The sequence below is a fragment of the Hemibagrus wyckioides genome, linkage group LG01 (genome assembly GCF_019097595.1).
Source record: "Hemibagrus wyckioides isolate EC202008001 linkage group LG01, SWU_Hwy_1.0, whole genome shotgun sequence".
Taxonomy (NCBI): Eukaryota; Metazoa; Chordata; class Actinopteri; order Siluriformes; family Bagridae; genus Hemibagrus; species Hemibagrus wyckioides.
The window spans coordinates 8,903,664-8,929,726 of record NC_080710.1 but is presented as its reverse complement, the minus strand read 5'-3'; the positions used below and the strand labels follow the sequence as shown (position 1 = coordinate 8,929,726).

At 41.3% G+C, this 26,063-nt stretch overlaps 1 protein-coding gene across 2 annotated transcripts in view; it reads left to right on the top strand.

Moving 5' to 3' along the window:
* The window catches only part of efna3b (ephrin-A3b), a 104,378-nt gene extending 80,349 nt beyond the window's left edge, over positions 1-24,029 (top strand). Inside the window, exons 3-5 of one of the 2 annotated variants that reach the window (XM_058385600.1) lie at positions 1,253-1,318; positions 4,124-4,198; positions 21,021-24,029. In XM_058385600.1, the coding sequence (XP_058241583.1) occupies positions 1,253-1,318; positions 4,124-4,198; positions 21,021-21,142 (263 nt within the window). In that variant the 3' untranslated portion in view covers positions 21,143-24,029. Of the gene's footprint in view, positions 1-1,252; positions 1,319-4,120; positions 4,199-21,020 lie in introns of both variants that reach the window. The other variant, XM_058385460.1, reaches the window with a different exon arrangement.
* The last annotated feature ends 2,034 nt before the right edge of the window (positions 24,030-26,063 follow it).

The following is a 26,063-nucleotide window of genomic DNA, read 5'->3' as shown; positions in this document are numbered from 1 at the left end:
ATCTGGTGTAAAAACCTGTGCCAGATCAAATTCGTGGATCGGATGATCCGCTGTAGTGACCCCGAACAGGGAGCAGCTTAAAGAACAACAGCATTCAGTTCAGTGAGGGTCCAGTATACACCATGAGCGTCTGACCGGATCAGCAGATTTTTCATTCCAGTCCAAGGTTTCACCAGTTGATCGTGTGTTTCTCTAGACTCATGTGCACTTTCTGCTTGTTGGAATGAAACCCTGCTCCCACCCCTGGTCTATACTGTCCAGACATTTTCAGGCCACACCATCCAAGACAGAAGAAGAGTGAAGCCCATAAACATTACCATTCCAGAGGGCATTCCCATTCAAGAGTCCTCAATCTAAATCTTGCGCTCATGAATTTTTAAGAGTCAAACCTGAGTGAGTGGCCAAACATTTCTGAATAAAAAGAGGATGTTGCATCAGTGAGAGCTTGGAGCTTGGGCGGTTTGGGGAAGTATATTTAGAGCAGTTCGGAGGCAGAGTATGTGTGAATCCAGAAATCACAGCAGATGAAGCAGCTCTGATGACTATTGAAAGGCAAAATAGGCATCATTAAATAATAATAATAATAATAAAATTCTGGATTGATCTCTCAGCTCATTAGAAAAAGGCACACAAGTGCTATGTTGTCTAATTAATATTTTTACTAGAAGCCCAGCCATTTTAAGAAACGTTCCACCGAATGCTAGGATTTGGAATATGTTTAAATAAATATAGTTCAACTGAATGTTTGAAGTCTGGAAGCAATGCAGAGTATAACTGCTAATTAACTAACCTAGCTAAGACTCCACTGTGAGATTTATGTCAGACGGACATGCTCATTTCACAGCAGCTAGCTTAGTTAGATAATTAGCTAGCTAACGTAAAGTTAGCATGTCCGTCTGACAAAAAATTTCAAAGTCGAGTCAGGAAAGCACTCAGTGTTTGCTTTAGAGACTGTATACAGACTCGAGTAAGAGGAAAAGGATTGAAGGACAGATCTCTACTCTGATGTCCTGTCCATGACCACTGGATCAATGCAGTTATGTGATCCATCAGAACGAAAGGAGAAAAACGTGAAAAATCCGCTCACGTCTATCAAACTGATGCCTCAGTGACAGCTGACACCCAGATTTTACTTCACAATCGCACAACCTTTCTTCTAGGCATAACGGATGAGTGTGTATTCATATCGCAAGTGCAGCTTGTCAGTCTGGATTGGTGTGTGCGATCACTGATTGGTCCTTATCTGTTCTAGCCACGCCCACTCATCACCATGGCCGCAGCTGCCTGAGACTGAGAGTCTACGTCTGCTGCTCAACAGGTACTGCTCTACGTTTGCACCTCTGTCTCTTAACTATCCGTCTATTCTTTACTTCTTTGGCCCATTGATCCATCTCAATCTATCTATCCATCCATCCATCCATACACCAATCCTTGCTCTTATGCATTAATCCTCTCACTTTTTTACTCTTCCATCCATCTTTCAGACATCCTTCTATTGATTTGTCCACCAGTCTAATTTTCTTTTCCTCCATCCATCTCTCTATCCATCCCTCCTTGCATCTATCAAGCCTCTATTTATCCAGCCATTATCTATCTCCTCTTCCTACTATCCATACCACCACTCATTTATCTACCACTCCTTCCATGCCATCCTTTTTCCACAATCACCCTTTTCCCCTTTATCTTTCAGTACCCATCTGTACCATTCCATCCATTCTTCCCTTTTCCACCCATCAGTCCCTCTATCCAACACATTTCCAATGCATTCATTATTCCTTGCATCTAAACCACCATTTACCCATCCACCTGCCTATCCCTCTACTTCCTCCTACTCATCTATCCATTCCTTCCATTCTTCCTTTTTTCCATTCTTCTCCAACACTCAATCTTTTCCCATCCGTCCTTCACTGCCATATGTACAATTCCTTCCATTCTTTCCTTTTTCTACCCATCAGTTCTTCTATCCAACTCATCCCCATCCATCCTTCCTTGCACCTATCATGTCACAGTTTATCCATCTACATACCCTTCCATCCACCTATCTCTTCTTCATCTTATCCATCCCTCAACTTATTTATCTACCTTCCATTTTTCCTGTTTTTCACCCATCAGCCTGTGTATCCAGCACTCATCCATTTCCCATCCACCCTTTCCTGCACGTATCAAGTCACTGTTTATCCATCTACATACCCATATATCCATGTATTTTTTCTTCCCCCATTCATTCTTTCATTCTTCCCTGTTCCATCCATCTGCCCTCATCTCCAAAACTCGTCCGCTTCCCGTCCTTCCTTCACTACCATCTGTATATTTCTTTCCATTCTTCCCTTTTTCCATCCATCAGCCCTCCTTTCCGACACTCACCCATTTCTCCATCTATCCTTCACTACCCATCTGTACATCCGTTCACTGACTCACTGACTACTCCACCCATCCTTTCTCCTACTTATCCACCCAATGCTGATCCGCCCATCCATCATCCAAACTCCCACACATACTGTAAGTGCTCTCCATCTGCCCAAGTGTCTATTCGTGTGTCTTCTATCCATCTTTCCAACCTGCATTTGTCCTCACGTTTATATCCATCCACCCACACAGACATCACTCATACACACTTCCTATCCAATCCATCTATCCCTTCTTTCATCATCCCATCTACTGTATAAGCGACTGCATGATCATTCATCTCTCTTACCAGGATCAGAAAGTCAAACAAACTATTTCTCTCCAGTTTTCATGCACCTTTCACCATAATGACCTGTTTGTCATCAGGGAAAGTAGTGCAATTGGACACTTTTGAAAGGATCTACTCCAAGACAGAGTGTGTGACAGAAAAAGAGAACAGACTCAGAAAAGGGCTCATAACACTGTATTGAGATGATCCCAATAAAACCTTGGCTGAATTTTATTTTTAACAGACTGCGTACTAACGAATAATGTTCTCCGTTCAGCAGGTCAGATTACACAATCAAGAGCATGACTATCTTCAGTGTGACCTGGGATTATGTGGATTGTGTTTTGTTTTCTTGTTAGCTTTTAGATAAGCGTCGTATCAGCGGTCACACTCTGACATTTTACTTCACAATTTCTAAGTGAAATTGTTGACCACGATGGCAAAATCAAGCCTCACACAAAGTAAAGCTGGCTCATGAATCAAAGAATCAAATCCTCCAATAATATGGTGCATCTTTACTACAGCACCAAGCCCAACACACAGACACACACACAAGAGAGAGAGAGAGAGAGAGAGAGCGAGAGCGAGAGAGAGATAGCTCACTTTCCCTCTTTGTCTCCATTAGTGTTGGTTGGTTGCAATGTGCATCCACTAGACTGCAGCGTACTTCTTGCAATAACTTTTTTTCCACTGTCAGATCTCATTTTACACACTGATTACAGCTACTCACTCCCTTACATCCTCTCCCTCTCCCTCTCTCCCCCCTTCTCTGTCTTTTCTATCGCCCCTGTCCCTGTGCGGTTCAGGTTCGTGTAGCCTGACAAACTGTTTGTCAGCCCAGAGTGTTATTTTAACCCTTTCGCCTCCCTCGCTCCACATCTTTGTCTCGCCATGTCCTCCTCTTTTCTGCTAGGACTCATGTGCATTAACAGTTTCTCTCCCCTGTGTGTGTGAGTGAGTGAGTGTGTATCTGTGCATGTGTGTGTCCTGCTGTGTTATCTTAACCCCTGCTCCTGCTCAGTGTGTCTCTGCATTCTCGTGTCAGGATGAGTCTGGTCTGATTGCTCAGTCAAGCCTGAACACATGAGTTCATATCAGCACACTGCTGCCTGGAGCACTGCTCTATACTGCACACACACACACATACACACACACACACAAAGTAATATACATACACATGCATGAAAACACACACACATAATATAGACACACATGCATATAGACACACACGGGTGCACACATAATAATACACACATATGCGAGCACTCACACACAAACACAGAGACACACACACACACTGTGGACACTATGGATGTAATTTACCAAAGCCATTATCCGTTGTGATATATCCATCAGATTGTGTGTGTGTGTGAGAGAAGAGAGAGAGAGAGAGAGAGAGAGAGAGAGAGGGATTTGATTTTTTTTTTACTCTTTCCTCTTTACCAGCAGCTGATGCAGAGGACGAAGCACAGCCTACAGAGCCAGACTACACTCTAAGACCTAACATGAAAATTGATGACCTCGGTGAGTTAACACACACACACACACACACACACACGCACATGTGAGCAACTAATGACTCGCCTGCTTTCAAGTACACACATGTAAGCTGACATATACACACACATACATGTGAGCATATTAACTCATGCACACACACTTTTCACTGGAACTGGATCATTTATTACTACTAACACATACGGCATAAACACTACTACAGTGTATCCCATATACGGTGAAGAAATTTTCGAAGCGAACGTTTAGTGCTAATCTAGCAATTCACACTCTTTTGCCTCGTTCACATTTCTAACACTGCGACTCTCTGGAAATATGTGACACAAACATCAACACTATATTTCACGTGTAAAACCATTATCACTTCAGCAGCAGAGGAGAGACTAGATGCACATGCATCAACTCAGTATTGCGTATTTCATTAATCGTCATCATAGTCTGGATCATATACAGCGAACGGGAAAACAAGTGACATACAAAACCAGGACAACATGAGAAACAAAGGCTGGGACTGAGTGGTCAGAATACACAGGAAGTCTCAGAGGGGGTGTCTCAATCAGCTGCTCAGTTCAGTAGTCTGACATTTTACGAGTAGTCTCCCTCTATCACTGTCGCTGGCCTCACATCTACAGGGTTACAACCTGGCTCCACCCTGTGTGGGTGGAGTTTGCATGTTCTCCGCAAGGTTTGGGGGTTTCCTATGGGTACTCTGGTTTTCTCCATCAGTCCAAAAATACGTGTGTGTGTGTGTGCTGTGTCCAAGGTGTCCTCTCAGTCCCCACAACCCTATGTACAGAATGATAAAAATTTTTCCTCCATTTTTATCGTATATATATATATATATACTGTAATACCAACAATACACTGTTTTTGTCCATATTGTTGGCCTTTATTTGAACTTGCCACTTATAAGCACATCCTTTCAGTCATTAACACCTCTACAGACACCACACACCGCACATGGCTATATCAACAAACAAGCATCTTCTAATCAACTCCTGTGTGCTGTGTAATATTAGCAGTAACCCACGCCCCTGCTGATGACTATTATCAGTCTTGTTATGTAGCGACACCGGCAGGCTAAAGAGTTGAAGGATGTTGCTACAGCATAACCATGAGTCAAACAAGGTGTGAGCTATAGTTAGTGCTGATGAGCATCATGATGCAGAGGCTAGTATTAGCTATGATTAGCTGTGACAGCACGAGCCCTCATGCCCCCTCCTTTTCCTGTCAGGCCTTCGTTTTGACAGGAAGTTATGCTCAGCTCTGTCACACCGAGTCAGCTCAAGGACAAAGTCTGGGTTACGGGAGAAGCAACTCGGACTCGTAACAGCACAAGCAGAGTCATTTTCATGGTGAAAATTGAAACACTGACGCTGTAATTATTTTTTGTCTTATCAGTGTATTTAATGTGCAAGTTATTAACAGTAAACGGTTTACAGAAAGCCTCCTGAGTGACACTTTAATGAAAGTTTTTAAAAAAAAAAGTTAAAGTTAGCCCATGGCTATGGGCGGGTCGCTTTTCCGATATATGAACCTGGACTTCTTGCTCTCGTTGTAATTGTGTTTAGAGTATCAGCTTACGTGGAGGCCAGAGAGGAAAGGACCGCAACCACAAGAGGCCAGAATGTCTAAGTGACAAATTGTGCAGTATTTGAGACAATTGTTCAGATTGAGACAAACTTTACTCCCTCTGATATTTAGCTTAAAGAGTAAGATTAATGAGAGCTCACCATGAACCGAAAATCTGTATCGGTGTAAAGAAAATAAACCTGTTTCAGTCTGTTTTCTGAATCACATAACACACGTCTCTGAGGCTGAAACTTTCCCTCTGGTATATCATATAGCTCTTACTCATCTGTATGATGCTGATAATAGTCTTGGGTAATACCAGAAATGCCAATAAAGCTATTTGAACATACTGGCAGTACAATTCATACAGTTCATGCCGAAGTGCTTGTAACATGGGACGCAAGCCGGGAATTGACCCGTGCAGGGCGTCGAGCATCACAGGAGATATCCTAAAGACTCTACAGGAAGCCAGGCTTAACCTAAATTCATTTAAAATACAGCAATGAAATGTTTACCAAAGTCTCTATATTATTCATTACATTATCTTTGTCCAATTGAATATTTTATGGAATCAAATGATCAAATCTCTCACTGCAATATCACATTGTTTGTTCATTAAATTCCAATCCTTTTCAGCACAGGCTGCATAAAAAAAATCTCCAGAGAAGTCACAGAAGTCACTGACGCAGCGCTAATAGACAGCTATTGAAGCCTGTGCACCAATTAGTGTGTGTTTAGGTGTCCGTATAGTCACTGTTTTAACGGGATGAAAGATAAACGCTCAGGCTTTTAACTTGTCGTTTTGAGTCCCGCCCGAACGCACAGCTTCACTTTATAATGATTGTTAGACCCCTCAAAGAGGCAGAACCTCGTAACCACGTAATGATCAGTAAACCGTGAAATCAACACAACTGACACGTCAAGATTAAATATACCAGTGCTAGTCAGGATCGCTTGGAACCTGTTGTAGCAGCGTAAGTTGTAATATTATATTATATAGTTTGAACTTATGTGATTCTGATTCTGTGTGAATATTTCTGAAATTTGTTGTTTATACATAAGTCTAGCTAGTTAGCTGTCGCTTCCTTCTTCAGCTAGCAGCTTAGCTTAGCCAGGGGTGGTGGTGGCGGCTCAAATGGTTAAGGCTCTGGACCGGAAGATTGGTGGTTCAAGCCCCTGCACCGCCTAGTTGTCACTGTTAGGCCCTTGAGCAAGGCCCTTAACCCTTTCTGCTCCAGGGGCACTGTATCATGGCTGACCCCAACCTCCAAGGATGGGATATGTGAAGAATGGATTCCACTTTGCTGTATTAAGTAAAGGCTATACTGCTAAAGTTCACCTGATTTTTTAGAAAAGTTTTTGGATGCTCATCCTTCTGAGGAAAAACTAAAAATTAAACAGATTCAACACACGGTGCTTGAATTTAAAAGTCAGGGAAGTAAAAAGATCCCTTCAGCTGTGCTGGGACAATAAAATCAATTGGCTGTGTTTTTAATTAGTCTTATGCTGCATCCCAATTCACCTACTTATAGTATGCAGTAAAAGTACTACTTTTGAGTGTGTAGCAAAAGAGTATGTGAGTGCTGGGACACGCTATCACGTATTTTTGCACGTTTTATTTACATCTGTCTCTAAAATGCATGAGGGAGTCATTTGCAATGTGCCATTTTATTAGATGCTCAGTCTCCATCTTACGTGACAATAAAAAACTTTATTTAGTGATTAACATTTATTTCTTACACTTAAAACCGAATCACAGAGGTTACAATCATCTGTCATGTTTGCAGATTGAATTCAGAGAAGCAAACAGTCACAAAACTCATCCTCCTCCTTCTACTGCATACAAGGAGTTGTGGGTAATATTAGCTGAAAAAAAGTGTCCACATATCCACACTTCCAAAAATCTCCCGGAAATAGCAGACCATCCAGGTACCTTTGGGATACTCATTTCAACATACTACAATTTGGGACACGCTAATTCTAATCTCGGCTGCTATTTAGGACGGATAGTAAGTGAATTGGGACACAGCATTAGATTCCAAATCCCTGTGAGTTGGCGATAACATTCATTTATTCACATATGTTACATATATACTGTATATACTTTCATGTACACGGGGCTATTTAGAGCAAACAGTCCTCATAGTTTTATAGAGTAAACCAAGAGAACCCAAAGGGAACCTACATGGAACCAGGGAGAACATGCGAAACCCAGCTCATGATCAAACTCGGGACCCTGGAGCTGTGAGACAGTGGCACTCCCGTGCAACCCGTAATGCTAATGCGGCTGTATTTTTACACAGTGTTTTTATGTGATGCTGCTTATTTTTTGGCACATTAAGAGAGTAATGTTTGTCATGACAGATTTTTTTTACCCATTAAGCTTAGCAATAAGGAGTTGTGTAAGTTGCAGACAGACTTTCTCACAACAGCTCCCCCCACTGTCACTCAAGACTGCCCTAAGTCAAATAAACTACAGCTGCATTTCTTTTACTGCTATAAATAAGACCTCAGCTAGGATACATTTCACCTATCAGAAACAGTAGAAGAAAATGATAGTACTATTATCTGTTTTATGCATGTGTATAGAAGGCAGTGGTGAATCAACAGTTTAGGTTCTGGGTTACTGATTAGAAGGTTGGAAGTTCCAAGCTGCCACTGTTTGAGCAAGGCCCTCAACCCTGTCTGGTCCAGCTTTGGGGCAGTGGTGGCTCTGGGACAGTTGTGGCTTTCGGACAGTGATGGCTCAGGGATAATTGTAGCTTTGGGGCAGTGGTGGATCAACAGTTAGCTCTCGGTGCTGATCAGAAGGTAGCGGGTTCTACGTGTCCACTGATGGCCCTAGAACAAGGCCCTTAACCCTATCTGCTCTAGCTTTGGGGCAGCGGTGTCTTTGAGGTAGTGTCATGGCTCTAGGGCAGTGCTGGCTCTGTGGTAGTGGTAGATCAACAGTTTAGGTTTAGGTACAGGGTTCTAAGCGGCCACTGATGGCCCTAGAGTGAGGCCATTACCTCTCTCTGCTCTTGCTTTGAGGCAGTGGTGGCTCCGGGGCTGTAGTAGTTAAACAGTAAAGGCTCTTGGTTACTGTTCAGAAGGTTAAGGGTCCTAAGCTGCCACTGAGCAATTGAGCAAGGCCCTTTCTGCCTCTCTGCTTCAGCTTTGGTGCAGAGGTGGCTTTGCAGCAGTCGTTAAGGCTTTGGGTTACTGATTACAAGGTTGATGGTTTAAGGCCCAACACCCTCAAGCTGGCACCACTGGACCCTTGTGTAAAGCCCTTAACCCTCTGAGCTCTATTATAATCCTGACTCTGCTCTCTGACACCAGCTTCCTGAGCTGGAGTATACAAAGAAGAGAATTTCACTGTTCTGTAATATATGTACAGCACATAAATGCTCCTTGTTCTTCTTAATAAACACAGCATCAGGATAAACCATTCATTTCCTCTACAAAAATATCTATATGAAGATAGAAGTATATGATCCACATTGACAACCTGGGTCTCACTGGTTACATTAGTTTCTGTAGTTTTACAGGAAATAGACTGTGTCTCATGGTTAACGCTTATCCTTGGAGATAATCTAAAAAAACTTTGTAGTCCTGTGGTTAGTTATGAAAATGAAAGAGATTTAAACTAACTTGTTTTGTTGAGACGATAGCATGCGATACCCAGATCAGTGTATGTTAAACTCGAGTCTTGCACCCTCACATGGTACATACAGAAATAACACAGCCAGATTTTAAACTGTATTTAAGGGCAAGAGCGAAAAAAAAAACCCCAGAAGAACTTGATACCGTGTACCCTGGTACATTCCACGGAAGGTGTGACAGGTCTGGCTGCTATTTGCTATTGTTAATTCTGACACATACAAAACACTGTTTTTCAAATACTCCTCCATCTGATGACTCCTGATAGTGGAAGGACATGCACTGGAGTCAGCTGAGTTATCTGATGTTTTTTCGACACGTAATACTACTACTTCCAGCACGGCTGATGCGTCAGCTGACTTCCTGCATATGAGCAGAATACCAGCACGAACACACACTAATCCCAAACATCCTCCCCTGATCCTCCCTCAGGCAATGTTCAATTACTTTTCACTATAAAATACAGCGATGCTTAAAACACACACACACACACTCAAGCTTTGTACTGCTCACACTCTGTTATCTTGAATTCTTACCCTGCAATTATTTTAGACTCTTTTTTTTCCCTTGAATGATGTGTAAGGATGTTTTGTGCTTTATACAACATCCAACTTTTACCACTTGGGCCACTTAGCTGTATCAGGAATTGACATCATAATGAACTCATTTACAACGCGCAGCTTAACACAGAAGAAATGTTCCAGTGAATTTAGCTTTAAGTCACAAAAAAAACCTTATATAATGTCCTTCTAACTTCTACATTAAGCCCTTCTTTATACACGAAATCCATTTCAAACCATCAAATGTCTACCTGAATTTGAAGTTTTAAAGAATCCTGCACTTATCTAGACGTCTTTCACTAAACACCTACACAGAGACGCGAGACGTAAGGCCAAGTTGCTGGACAGCGGTCCCTTCAAGTCACTCTAGGAAAATAAAAAATAAAAATATGTCCTTGCAGAAGAAGCTACAGTACGCAAGACACAGCAGTTTTTTTTACAGTATTATACACTGCAGCTGAATTGAGAATACACACTGCATGAGGCAACAGACTGGAGGCTGACATATTGGGAGCAGAACATGATGCCAGTTCTCTCTCTCTCTCTCTCTCTCTCTCTCTCTCTCTCCCTCTCTCCTCTCTCTCTCTTAACATAAAAAAGTATATTACTCTACAGAGAACAAAGCGTATCAAAGAGTTTCAGATTCCTCCTCAAATGTCCCTCTCCATTTCCCACCCAGTATGACATCCCATCCCGTCCCCTTATCTAGCTTCAGAATGAAATATCCATACATAATTTGCGTGACATTGAAATATCCAAGCTCTCCATTGTCAGTTAAAAAAACCCTGCAACTTTAGCACTCATCAACGTTATTAGACATGTACCAGAAAAAAGCAGATGCTGCATTTAAGGAATAATACACAATGTGCATCACTTCCCCACCATTGCGCTGTGGGACCGAGGGCTCCAGAAGACTGTGTGTGTTTTTTTTTTTTCCCTAACCAAGTGGTGATGGTCCAGTGAATAAGCTACAGGAAATAAATGGATGGATTGGACACAATGCAGCGTAAAAATCTAAAGACCATACATGCACATGGAAGTTATTTTACATTATGAATACAATACAATGGGAAACTTATACACAGCAACCGCATTAAACAACTCAATTCAGCCTACAGGGAGGGGAAAAAAATGTGCTGGGAAATCCCAGACCTCTCAAGCCTGGAAAAGTTCATGGTATTTACCTGGGAGAGGACCAATAGAGCTTTTTAAGACTAGGATTGTGTTCAAGACTGGAACCCTGTCGCTTAGTGTCTGTCTTTGTCTTTTTCTAAGAGGCATGAAGAAGTCAAGCCACAGGGCTATAAATGCAGCCAGTGGACAACACGTGGCATTTCTCTTAGAGTGTATGATTCTTGTCGTTTTTCAGTGGAAGCAGATTGCATTAAGCAGATAACTAGATGAGTATAATTGTATTTAGATATGGCTTCAGACAAATAAAGCACGGGTTATTTTCAATGTTTTCATCCACCATCATAGCTAACACATGTGCTTCGTCCTGTATGTGAGGACTGTTGCTGTAATTAATATAACAGGACATCATGAAACTGATGTTTGATGCAAACATGTTACAAAATATTTCTAGAGCTAATAAGTGCTGATTTTTCTAAACATTAAACATGGAAAAAAATGTCCTGAAATAAAGTGATCAGTGTCATTTAAAGAAGCATGAATTTATGAATTGCTACAGCAGTTATTTCATTAGAATGTTGTATATCGTGGCTTTTAGATAATATTTTGTTATTTTTCCATGGCATCCCCTTTAAAAAAAAAGGTTTGGACACTCTTGTTGTAAAACATCCATGAAGCTTGGATCTGTGAGACAGCTGCTCGCTCACCGGCTTCTCATATTTCTTTCTCTTAAAGTTGAAATGAAAAAAATTGCAGCTTGTCACGTTATCAAGAAACCAGAAACGCACCATTATTTGCGCTGAAAACTTAGCCATGGGAAGATTTGGATGACTGTTACAAAGCCCTGGCACTGGAGATAAACATCTTTTACAGCCGTTTGGAAAAAAACAAAACACATTAATCTGTTTATTATTAGACTTGAAGCTCATCTGCCATCCAGACCTTTGTATAGATACAATAAAGTATCAACAGAGCTTTGGTGTGAATCACAATACGCAACACTGATATCTCTTTATCAGAAGAGTTCAACAAACAGCTCATCATGTAGACAGTGTTTTTGGGGGCGGAGTTTCTTCTCCTGAGATAAAGCTCATCTCATCTGCCTGACAAACGTTATCAGGGTTATCTCCTGCGACTTCTTAATTTGCACAGCACTTCAAAGAGCTTTGCACGTGTCAAGAAGGCAATCCCATAATTCAGTTCATCATTATCTGAAAAAGATTGGCTGTATCTTTCTGCCTGAGAAATGCTTTTACATTGAGATACATTTTATTTGCAATTCTTTTCTTGCAATTACATATATAGCGGTTTGTGTAGACTGATACTTGAATATGATGTCCATATGAGTAGTACCTACACCGATCAGCCATAATATTAACACCACCTGCTTATTATTGCATAGGTATGCTACTAAAACGGCTCTGATACACAGCCAGCTGTGATGCACTGTGTGTTCTGACACCTTTCTAGTGTAGCATGAACTTATTCAGCAATTTGTGCTACAGAAGCTCTTCTGTGGGACTGGAACAGATTTCCCTCCATATGCACATCAGTGACCCTTGGCTGCTTATGATCATGTCCCGGGTTCACCAGGTTGTCCTTTTGGACCACTTTTTTTTCGGAACTAACTACTGCATACTGGTAATACTACACAAGATCTTCTGTTTAGTAGACGCTCTGACTCAGTCATCTACCCACCACAATTTGTCAAAGTCATTCAGATCCTCATGCTTGGCCTCCTGGTGGTCCAGCAGCAGGATCCCGCGCTCTCATTGCTGTGGCCTGGGTTCGATTCCTGGAACAGGGTGCCACCCCAGCTACTGAAAGCTGGTCCCAAGCCTGGATTAAAATAGGAGGGTTGTGACAGGAAGGGCATCCAGAGTAAAACCTGTGCCAAATCATGCGGATTGAATGATCCACTATAAAAACTGCGGACTCTTTGTGTGAGACAAACGCTAGGACAAAAAAAAAACTTACACTTGCCCATTTTTCCAGCTTTCAACACATCATCTTCGAGAGCTGACCGTTTACTTGCTGCCTAATATATCCCATCACTTGAGAAGTGCCATTGTAACAAGATAATTGAATGTTATTCACTTTACCTCCCAGTGGTTTTAATGTTATTTGGTATATATTTGCATTTTATATTTATCACCCTTATCCAGAGCAACTTGCAATCTAATCATATTTTAGACAACTGAGCAATTAAGGGCCTTGCTCAGGGGCCCAGCAGAAGCAGCTTTGTGGACCTGAGATTCAAACTCACAACCTTCCAATCAGTAGCCCAACACCTTACCCACTAAGCTACCACATCCCACATACAGGTATAGTTGGAACACAGTTCCCTACATTTCCTTCCTTTCTGACTCCTAGCCATCATACTCCATCAGGATTACCACATGCTTTGTCAAAACAAACGACTGCCTTACTTCACTTTAGTGATAAGAGCTGTACATCTTCAATCCCGATGAAGCACATCCTCAGTGTGGATGGTTTTGCTCGATGAACTCAAATGGCTGAAGAAACCAGATACATGAGATCTAACTGAGAGTGTATGAAATACTGCTGTAGGGATTTTTTTGCAGCTGAAATGTGACAGCTACAATTTATACTCTCTCTCTCTCTCTCTCTCTCTCTCTCTCTCTCTCTCTCTCTGATTGTAAACCTGTAGTTAGTTATGGAGTAGAAGATGTAGAGCTATATTGATGTACAGTTACAATCCCAGAAGGTGCGCATAAATACCAAATGATTCATTTGGCCAAAATGTGCCGAGCCATCAAGTGTTTTTTTTTTGTTTTTTTTAATGTGGGGTTATATTCTGTATGTTGGGTGATCTGGGTTTTTAGATGAGCTTGATATATTATCCCAGATGGTCCCCTAGTCTGATTTAAAAAATATTGGCACATTCCTATTTCTTATATAAAAGACACACCCGTAGCATCACATATTAAACAGTTCTAGACGAGTAGTACAAAACACAAGATATAAAAACCAGTGGAACCAGTGCTTCCAGTCAAACTGTACACACTAGAGTAGAGTGGGAGTGCACACATGGTTCCAGAAAATTCCAGTTTCCAAAGTGTTGAGTCGTGTCAGATTGTAACATTAGCTGATTTCTCAGTAGTGTAGCTTGTGTTTTGAAATGATGTCAGTTTCAGCAAAACATCCTGCAAATGTCTTTCTTGTTTTTGTGAAACAGCAGGGAAAGAAGGAAAGTTCATTTCCTGGGCTATTCTGCTTCAGCATGTTACTTGGGTGTAGCAGTGTAACAAAATGTGCATAGATAATTCAGAATGATTTTTTTCCTGAAAGCTTGCCCGAAAGGTTCACAGGGCATTTTGGCTGAGAGTGGAGGTGAGTGTCAGAACTGTGGGATATAACAAACACCTTTTTTCTTCACCTTCATGACGTGAGTGAGCAGCTTGATATGACTCCCACGGGACAAACAAAGATTTATTAACATTAACATACAGCATTCATGTGTTCATCCATAACTACCTGGTCAGGGTCCTGTAAACAATTTGAACTAAGTTAGAATATATATCACAACTATCACTGAGACCAGTTTTGAACTGGAGTGAAATAGCTGAGGTTGAGGATCTGGTACATGATTAGACATTGCTGCTTTTGCTTTTTTTTTTTTTTAGTGCGTAGTCTGTTTCATTTAAACCCAAATTTAGATGCCATCCATCCATTTTCCAACCACTTATCCTATGCAGGGTCACAGGAAGCCTGGAGTCTTTCTCAGGAGGCTTGCGGCACAAGGCAGGAGATGCCCTGGACGGGTTGCCAAGTCATCCCAGAGCACACACACACTCATTCACACATCACTAATAATATAGAGATATCAATCAGGCTACAGCATCTTTGGACTAAGGAGGAAAACTGTAGGGAACCCCTGAAGGAATCAAACTCCACACACACACACACAGGGTGGAGGCTAGATTTGAACCCTCAACCCTGGATCCTCCCCTCCAAATATAGATAGAGAAACAGATAGTGGCATTGTGTTATACCAGTAGTTGGGTGCATTTTTTGCGTTATTTTTTTTTTTGTTTTCCAGTGCCGATATTTCTCAGCATGCACAAAATAATCCACTCGTGAAACTCATCAAATGTTTCTGAAATCAGAATTATAAAGAGTCCTCTTTAAAAGCTGAGAAAATAATTAAAATAAAATCCTTATGTAGTGACTCCTGTGCCATTTTATAGATTATTAAATAGATTAATTATCTGAAAAAAAAATCATTCAGATACTACTACTTTATTAACTATTAATAAGAACCAAACCTGATCTTTTTTTTTTCTTTTTATTATTCAAGTTGTCACATTTTTATCGATTTATTAGCCCGCATGTAAACACAGCTAATGAGACAAACACTGATGTACTGATAGGCACCAGTGAGCCCACATCACTCCACAGTTTAACCTGTATGTCTGAACACGCACACACTGGTTGCGTGTCTGGATGTGTTTGTCAGGCTGCAGATTTGCGTCACGCAAGGTGTCTTCTATGACCCGTGTGACAGGGTGTGTGTTTACAAATCTGGCCGTCACTTGAAGTAGAGGTCACACACACACACACCCACACACACACACACACACACTGAACTGGTTGCATGAGATGACTACCAGGCTGTGCTGATAAAGTAACATTCCAAGAATGTTTTTGACTTATGTGACGGCATCCCCACCAGAGTGCTTTTACTTTTTACTTAGTTTTATTTTTACTGGATTCCCAGCATTTCTTCCTGAATGCAACCTTCTATGAGATCTGATCCTCATTAGAGCCATAAAGGAAATAAAAATGACACACGTTTCTATAAATTCACTCGTACTAACACTTTCTCGTTTTCTAGAGTAACCACTCATTCACAGGGACCGGTTTTTCCGTGGGATCGATATTTATTCGGCATTTATGGAATGAGTTTCCTCTTTGTGTTCTGACATGGGAAAATCTTCGGTTTGTGCAGGTTCATGTAACATGACCAGCTGCATTTTTTTTCTTTTCAAGTGAGAGCAAAAATGATATGGAGGAAATGGAGTTTGAAATAGTTTAGTGTAAATGTTAACAGGAACTAATGTTATGTTCATGAGTCGCAGTGACAAAAAAGACCAGAGATCATTCATTTACAATAAGAACTGCCGACTTATGGTGACCTGAGAGACAGCGACAGCGACAGTAGATGTGGGCCAGTTGAGAAAAGTTGAACTTTATGCAAATATGGAGCGACTTGGTGCAGCGACTACCAGTGGGAGTAAAGACAGCAGAACATTATTAGAACTACAGAACTAACAGAAGATTATTTCACAAATTGAATAAACTATTTGTTTATTTCTAAAATATTTAATCGATAAACACAATTCATAGATAGATAGATAGATAGATAGATAGATAGATAGATAGATAGATAGATAGATAGATAGATAGATAGATAGATAGATAGATAGATAGATAGATAGATAGATACTTCATTCATCCCAGTTGGAAATTTACAAACAAAAATGTAATTCATAAATAATTTCTAAACTGCTCTGCAGCTGGAGCTACATATAGACCAAATTCCAAATAGTAATGGCACTAAATTATAGAAGCCCTTTAATATGAAAGGTTCATTGCTCTCCAGGCATTTTACATAGAACTTCTTTTGGGAAACTTCATAGTACAGGGACTTGTGTGAACGTAGCTTGACTCATCTCTCCATCAATTAATGTAACTTCAAATGGATAAATGGAAAAATCCCATAGTAATCTACTGTTATATGAGAACTTTATGTTGGTAAGAGTAACTATGTGTCATGCTGCATCACACCATCCAGTCGTTGATTAGTTTCCTATAACAGCATCATTTCACCATCATTTCTTGCTGGAAGCATCGTGTGAAACTCTCAGCTAGAAGAGAATAATTAAAGTCAGATGTTCTAATCAGTTCATATGTGGTTCTGACCTGCCCTGCCATATGACAACCTAGACTTAATCACATGTGCTGTAGCCTGATTAAAAGAGAATTCCGTTAAAGACGTGGCCTCCATCAGTCCGGGTCAAATGCATCTACTTTCCTTCAAGGTGGACGTCCTGCAAAGCTCAGTGCAGGACCAGCTCAAACAAATGACCAAGTAGCTCAGAGTGACAGCTAAAGATCTGCAGGCATTCCTTGATAACATCTGTGTTCGTGACTTAGAAGACAAACGCTCTACAAGAGTAGTGCACACACGAGCTTATCGCAGACTGAGAAAAAGAACACTTGGCAAATTTTTCAAGTCCACCTGGAAAATTTACAGCACTCGTGTGTTAGAAATGGAGGTGCATGTCTTTAGACTCCCCACTTTATCTGCTATGCCTGTCTGCACACGGTAAACTGACACCAAATTACAGTCATGTGATACAAAACGTACCAGACACAGAGCAACAGCAGATAACAGAAGAATGCATGATTTCTGGGTGAACCTTGAGCTTTAGAGTATGCTATCATGGCGAGGATTGTACAGCTGAGGATGAGCTGAAGAGCTGGAGTGTTTTATAAAAGAATAAGCAAAAAAAAATTTTTTTTTTAAATTTAATTTCTACATGCATCAGAAGTCGAGGTTACGGTCAATAAAGGAGGTTCCTTCTTTTATTGTTTGTAAGGGTTCTTTGTCCAGAAATAACCTTGAAGTTTAAATCCATTTTGTTAAAGATGTAAAATGTGCCTGAGTTGATTGCATCGGTCTCTTTTGTATTATTGTGCATTTAACATCCCTTCCTGTGAAAAATCTTTTCCAAGGGGGTCATAGGGGTTTTTTCTCCACATGTATTCCATTCCTGTACTTATAGCATACACACACACACACACTCATTCTAAACCCACACCTGACTTTGATTTGACTCGCTGCATTTGCGTTTGGAGCGCAGCCCTTAGGCGAGCTTGGAGACTGTCTACAATGCATGAGTGATCACACAGTCTAGAACTGGAGGTGTTATTAACTTTTTTGCTTAAAGCAACCCAGCACTCCAAAAATGGGATTTGTAGAAAGTGGCTGCTTTCTGTGCCATAGATTGGGTAACACAGCACTCCGAAAAAAAAGTCTGGAGCCCTTCTGGAATAGTTTCCTATACTCACAAATGGTTGACGTAACACAAAACTCACCTGCAGCTCATTATATATATATATAAATATTATAAGTGCACTTAATTATAAGTGTTCATAAAAAGGTCAAAGATGTTATTGCGATTCTATAATTAACTGCCCCAAAAGTATGTGAACACCTGACTATCACTCCCATAGGTGCTTGTTGAACATCCCGATCCAGATGTAGTCCCTTCTGTGCTGTTATAATAACCTTCATTCTTCTGGGAAGACTAGAGTTTGGAGTGTGGCTGTGCAGATTTGTGATCAATCAACCACATTCTTGAGCTCAGGCAATGATGTAATCAGTGTTCCCGTTTTCCAGTGGGATGCAATCAACGTTCCAGTTCATCCCAAAGATGTTCAGTGAGGTTGAGGTCAGTTCTTCAACTATAACCTTGGCAAACCATGTATTCATGCTGGAACAGGTTTGGGTCTCTTAGTTCCAGTGAAAGGAAGGAAAGCTCTTCTAGAGTTGTACCATTCTATAGCTTTTTATACACTTGTGTGCTTCCAAACAGCTTTCGACAACAGTTTGGGAATCGCTGTATGTAGGCAGGTGTCCATATACTTTTGGCCATACTGTGTAGTTTATGCCACTGTTATGAATTTGGTGAAATTGGTTGTTGGTGTTTGTGCCTTAAGATAATCAAATAAAATTCCTGCTCCCACTGCTGTCTGGCATCCATCCAAAATCTATAATTACATCAAACTTTATCAATATAATTACACAGATCACAAAGTGTCTTTATTTAGTATAGTTCCTCCTCCTGCTCACCCACTCGAATAAATTCTTGGCAACTCCACTTATACATACACAGCACCATTACTTGCTGTATATCTTATCCCATATATTATGTATGTAATCTTCTAAAAGCATACTAATATTAAAAATGATCTTTTTACATTACTCTGCAAAGTATAAAATATTTGTCAATAGTTGCTATTATGTATCCTTGGTATTATATTTTCAGGTAATATAAAAGGTTCATGCCCTCCAGCTGTTTTACATAGAATTCTTTTTTTTTTCCAGCTGTTTTACATAGAAGAATTTTTTTTTGGGGGGAAACTGGGAAACATTCAGTCTTTCACAGGAAGACTGAAAGGTAAGAGTGCAGGGTAAGAGTGCAGGAAAAGATTGAAAGGTAAGGGTGCAGGATAAAAGTTAAAGGTAAGAGTGCAGGGTAAGAGTGGAAGGTAAGCATGAAAGGTAAGCATGCAGGGCAAGAGTGCAGGGTTAGACTGCAAAGTAAGAGTACAAGGCAAGCGTGCAGGGCAAGAGTGGAAGGTAAGAGTGCATGGTAAGAGTGGAAGGTAAGAGTGCATGGTAAGAGTGGAAGGTAAGAGTGCATGGTAAGAGTGGAAGGTAAGAGTGAAAGGTAAGAGTGCATGGTAAGAGTGAAAGGTAAGAGTGCATGGTAAGAGTGGAAGGTAAGAGTGAAAGGTAAGAGTGCATGGTAAGAGTGAAAGGTAAGAGTGCATGGTAAGAGTGGAAGGTAAGAGTGGAAGGTAAGAGTGAAAGGTAAGAGTGCATGGTAAGAGTGAAAGGTAAGAGTGCATGGTAAGAGTGGAAGGTAAGAGTGGAAGGTAAGAGTGCATGGTAAGAGTGGAAGGTAAGAGTGCATGGTAAGAGTGGAAGGTAAGAGTGCATGGTAAGAGTGGAAGGTAAGAGTGCATGGTAAGAGTGGAAGGTAAGAGTGCATGGTAAGAGTGGAAGGTAAGAGTGCATGGTAAGAGTGGAAGGTAAGAGCATAGAGTAGGAGTGAAAGGTAAGACAGGAGGGTATGAGTAAAAAGTAAGAGTGCAGGGTAAGAATGGAGGGTAGGAGTGAAAGGTAACAGTGGAAGGTAAGAGTTCAGGGTAAGAGTGAGGGGTATAACACTGACTCAAACCAGCTCTTCTGCTACCAACCGGTGTTCCTTATATTGTGGACAGTTGTTTATTTAATTATATTATTTAAATTGAGTTGCAGTGTGATTAGGCTGAACCTTAGACATACTGTAGATCATTTCAACCTCAAAATACAGGTTTACAAATAAATGCTGCACATGACAGCATAAACATAACTCACGTGAAAAAAACGTTTTGTCTGCATGCCATGTGAAAGGCCACACTGATTAATATGGACGCTGCTCCTGGTCTCGATGTGTTCACTGCATCTACAGTACAATGCACTTCACTAATCACATGTCTGTCATTTTACTAGCACTACAGTGCTGTTAGTATTCAATTCACTAGCATCCCTGAAGGATTAGCATAAAATTCAGCCCTCTCTATGTAAGCATGCTAATACATTTTCACTGATGAACTTATAAACCATTTCCATGATGTGCTTCACATCAAAATGAAAAATTACATACGTATGAGATTAGTTCGTCTGATATTGTTTTGAACCCATAATATGCTAATAACTAGTGAATGTTGTGTGAACCTGTAACTTTCAGCTACAGAAGCTGCTAGCATATGTAGCTCATCTGTCCTGTTACACTGCAGACAGGTGACGAATTAAAGTAATCAGTAATTCAGTCTTTATAGTAATCAGATCACAATACAAATATTTTTAAAAAAACACTGATTAAAGGAGTTTATGTTGGACAACTGGTATTGATTGCTCCTGTAGTTGACTAGCAGTTAGCTAATACTGCTAACATTTAGCTAGGTATTCATTTCTTCAGTTATTTTTCGTATCTCTTTACATAATTGTAAAATCAAATTAAATCAAATTCCAAGGCTTTTCTTTATAGGACATATTCTACAGATTTCCACAGATAGAGAAAAACTCTGCTGAATAATTTCCCTCTCTTCCTTTTCCTTCACAGATGATTATGACAACCCTGAGGTCCCGAAACTGGAGAAGAGCATCAGCGGCAGCAGTCCATCCAGGGACCATCTCCTCCTCACAGTGGCCACGCTCTTCCTCATCGCGCTCTCCATCTCCTAGCACTCGCCTCCAGGAAGTCGCCATGCCGCCGAGGCCTAGAGGACTGCAGGGGCGGGATGTGAGAGAGGAAAATGAGGACGATGGAAGGACAAGCGTTTAAAAAATTCAAGAGGAAAGGAACAGCGGGAACAGGACTAGCGAGATGCTAAGGCCTTCTTCTGTTCGACATGAGTAGAACATGACTTTACAATGACAACTTTGCCAATCAGCTCGAGCCATGCTGTCTGACAGCGTACGAGTGTGTGTGTGTGTGTGTGTGTGTGTAGCTGAATGACTGTTCACACACATGCTGTTTGCAAATCATTCAAGCGAAAACCTCCACTCAGTTTAATTATTTACTTTATTAACTAATGAATGGCCGCTTAGCGATGAAGCTGAATTGATGCTCAAGATGAATGATGCATTAACATTCAAGTCATTATGGATCATTAACGGCAAAAAAATTGTTTATGTAAAACAAGGCTGAGGTAAATGACACAGTGCTTTTTAAACAGCACCTAAGCTTCATTCTTGATTCAGTTCAGCTTCTCTCTCTCTCTCTCTCTCTCTCTCTCTCTCTATCCCTCTCTCTTTCTCTATCCCTGTCCCCCCTCTCTTCCGCCCTCCTCTCCCTATCTCTCTCTCCCCCCCATCTCTTTCCCTATACCTTTCTCTCCCCCTCGATCTCTTTTTCAATCCTTCTCTCTCTTTGTTCCTCTCTCCTCTCTTTCTCTCCTCATTCTCTTTCTCTATTCATCTCTCCTTCTCTCCTCCCCTCTCTTCCTCTCTCCCCCTTTCTTCCTCTCTCTTTCTCTCTCCTCTTTTTCCCTCATTCTCTCTCTCCCTCTCTCTCCCTCTCTCTCTCTCTCTCTCTCTCTCTCAGTAAACCTGCAGGATTATCACGTTTACAGGATTGCCTAATGCCCTCATTATGCTGGCAGATTTCAACGGTTAGACTTACAGAACAGCAGAAAGCTCAGTGTAGCTGTCAGGATAGAAAGGTAGCGTTACCCAGAATTTAATTTTCCCCGTTTTTCAGATTGATCACATGGATTTTTAGTGCACAAAGGTTTGAAAGCATAGAGACAGAAAATTCCTAACTGCCACTGACCTGATTACAAATATATTACTACAAATGTTTGTAATATTCCAAAACCCTTTTGTCCTTCACTTTGTTTTTCTTTAAGAGACTTGAACTTTTGGAGCCATGATGTTTTCACAATCGAAGAAAATACACAACATGGACCTTGGCAATCAGTATGTGTGTGTGTGTGTGTGTGTGTTTCGAGCTGAATTTGGTGCCTGTAGAAACAGTAGCGTAGGCTGGTGATTCTGAAATGCTCTGCTTTTCTCCACTGGACTGCATTCTTTTCTATCCCAAGCCGCTTTCTCCACGGACAAATCCGTGTAACTGGAGGACACGTGGAAACGCATGTACATAAACACAAACATATGATGGATGATTGGATTTTTTTTTTTTGTCTGCACCAGTTCTTACAAGACCAGGAGAGCCCCGGAGCTGAAACACCGAACCCGGTTGAGAACCCTGGTCTCGACTGCGCCGCTTCCTGCTCGGCTTCATCTGATCATAAACGCCTGTCAGTAGCCGCCGCTAAGCGGCTGTCTGTGTAACGCTCAGCTCAAACCCCTGGCTGTTGACAAGAGCGTTCCATGTTTGGGAATAAGACAATAAATACCACATCGAGGACTTGACACAGGTCACACGCAGTTTAGCTAATCGTACATGCAGACACTGTAAGTGCTTCAGGTTCTGGTGTTCTGAGGGGATTTTTTTTCTTTCTTCTTATGACATTCTTTCTCTTTTTACATCTCGACTAGCACCTTACCGGCCCTGAGATAAACCCAGGCCGAGCTCACAGTGCTGCAGCTCAACAGAACAGGCTCACAGTCGAGGATTTCGCCGACGGAGAACCGAGAATTCCTAAGATTTAGATTTCAGTAGGATTTCAGTTAACGCGCTAAATGAAATCTAACGAGTACATGTAACTTGCGAGGTGGGACGATTTTGATATATAGCATCGAAGCCAAAATGAGTTTTTCGATTAGCTTTAGATTAGCGGGAACTCATCGATGTCCACTCTGTACATTCTGCTAATGTGGTTACCATGGTAACATGCTGTCGTAGAGCAAAGAGTAAAATGCTAATGACTTGAATGCTCAGTGTGACGTGGGACGCACGTCCTTTTTACCAACTTTGTTTTGACTTGTATGTTGATTTTCTTGTTGTGTATTTAAAGGCTAATGTGTTTGGCTCGGGTTTGTTTGGGGGAAGTGTGTGTGTGTGTATGTGTGTGTGTGTGTGTTCTTTTCGGGGTCATTACTTTTATTTGCGGGTGGTGAAGTTAAGAAGAGCTGATAGGGCAAATGATGAAAAAGTATCAACTGTTGCACTTCAAAACTTAGACACGAGTTTGTGTGTGTGTGTGTGTGTGGCTTTCTTTAAGTTGCTGTGTAAATGGTCAAATAGACGAAACATCGTGTTTCTTTATACTGGCCGGTGTGTGTGTCAGAGAAAGGTTATGTGTGTGTGTGAGAGAGAGATTTTGAGTGTGTGTCTGAGGGAGAGAACAATTTTGTGTGTGTGTGTGTGGCTCTGTTTGAGTTGTGTGTAAATGGTCAAATAGATGACAGACATTGTGTTTCTTTATACTGGCCAGTGTGTGTGTGCACGTGTGTGAGAGTGTGTGTGTGTGTTGCTTGATTGTGTGTTTTTGCCACGCATGTGTGCAGGAGAGTCTGGGTCGTTTAGAAGAAACAACAAAAGCATTTATTAGTGTTGGAAACAACCATTTAAATCATGTTTACCTTCGACTGGAATGAATTTAAAGAACTTGAAAACAAATAAAGTGTAACAGACCGTAACAAAAGGTTATAATAATAATGATAATAATAATAATAATAATCATGATAACAAAACCAACTGCCTCAGCCTGCTGTTTCTCATGAGTTAACACCTGGATTAACACCTGGAATGTGAATTGAAGGTTATTTACAAAATAAAACAGGGGGGGCATACACACACACACACACACACACACATATATATATATTAACACGGCTTAACAGACATGTTTTTCCACACACCTTAAGACATGACTGTCCTCTACAATCAGCCTACCCAAGGAGACTCAATCCCTCTTTATCTCTCTCTAGGCTCCATTATCACAGCGCAGATAATCTGTGTGTGTGTGTGTGTGTGTGTGTGTGGCTCCAGAAGCAAAGTGATTACATCACTAACTTACTATAAAGCCTATCTGATGCTGGGAGGTCGCTCATATCTAATCTCACCTTTACACCCACAATAACAGCATGTCTGCATACGGAACACGCAAAGTCACTTTCCAGTCATGAAAACACTTCCTGCTTAATACTGGCTTGGTTTTGCTTTTAAACTCGCAGCCTTCACACACATACACACACACACCTTACACACTCCTCACACACACTCACTCACTCCTCACATACATACGCTTTACACATATACACACACTCCTCAAACACACACACACACACCTTACACACACTCCTCACACACCTTACACACACTCCTCAGTCCACACACACAGTCACACGCCTCTCTATTACACACAGACACGCACACTCCTCTCCTCACACTCATACACACACCTTACACACTCCTCACACCACACACACCTCACACATACACACACAGTCACACGCCTCTCTATTACACACAGACACGCACACTCCTCTCCTCACACTCATACACACACCTTACACACTCCTCACACCACACACACCTCACACATACACACACAGTCACACGCCTCTCTATTACACACAGACACGCACACTCCTCTCCTCACACTCATACACACACCTTACACACTCCTCACACCACACACACCTCACACATACACACACAGTCACATGCCTCTCTATTACACACAGACACGCACACTAATCACACACCTTACACACACTCTTCAGTCCACACACACCTCAGACATACACACACAGTCACATGCCTCTCTATTACACACAGACATGCACACTCCTCTCCTCACACTCATACACACACCTTACACACTCCTCACACCACACACACCTCACACATACACACACAGTCACATGCCTCTCTATTACACACAGACACGCACACTAATCACACACCTTACACACACTCTTCAGTCCACACACACCTCAGACATACACACACAGTCACACGCCTCTCTATTACACACAGACACGCACACTCCTCTCCTCACACTCATACACACACCTTACACACTCCTCACACCACACACACACACACACACATACTCCCATCACTTCTCAGACCCCCACTTCCTTCTAACCCTGCATTAAAGACACTATCTTGTCCTGATTGCCACTGTTCATCTCCCAGCTGAAGCAGTTCAGCCCAAATCCAGGATGGAAGGCTTTTCTTTATAGCCGTACAGGACAGAGCAGATGTTGTGGAACAGAATCATAATTGTTTGATTCCTTTGCTGAATCTTCAATCGACCTGACCTGCAGAGACACAGTGGGAAGGCAATCAGGAAACTTTCCACACACTAATTTCTCACAAGTCCTGGTGGGGCGTTTTATCATTTTCCAAGCCACGAAGGATGAGTAAGCCGTCTGCGAACAGTAGGCAACAATAACGGGTGAAAAAAAACACACCAGGCTCTGCCGTCTGCTGTCCAGACTCTGAGTTCTCTCACAAAACAACAGTCTGGTGTGTAATTCATGTAGAACTAATGAGTAATATTTGCCACTTCACCCCGAAAAATCCTAAAGCAGTGTCACAGATTCATATTAGGAAATGCTCATATACCTGTATATCATGTGTTTCTTATCATAGATATCCAGCAAAATGAAAAACAAAAGCACCTCGATTCACTTCCTTTGATTCTTTCTGCTCTTTTATCTTTTTTCATCCAAACTACACAGAGCA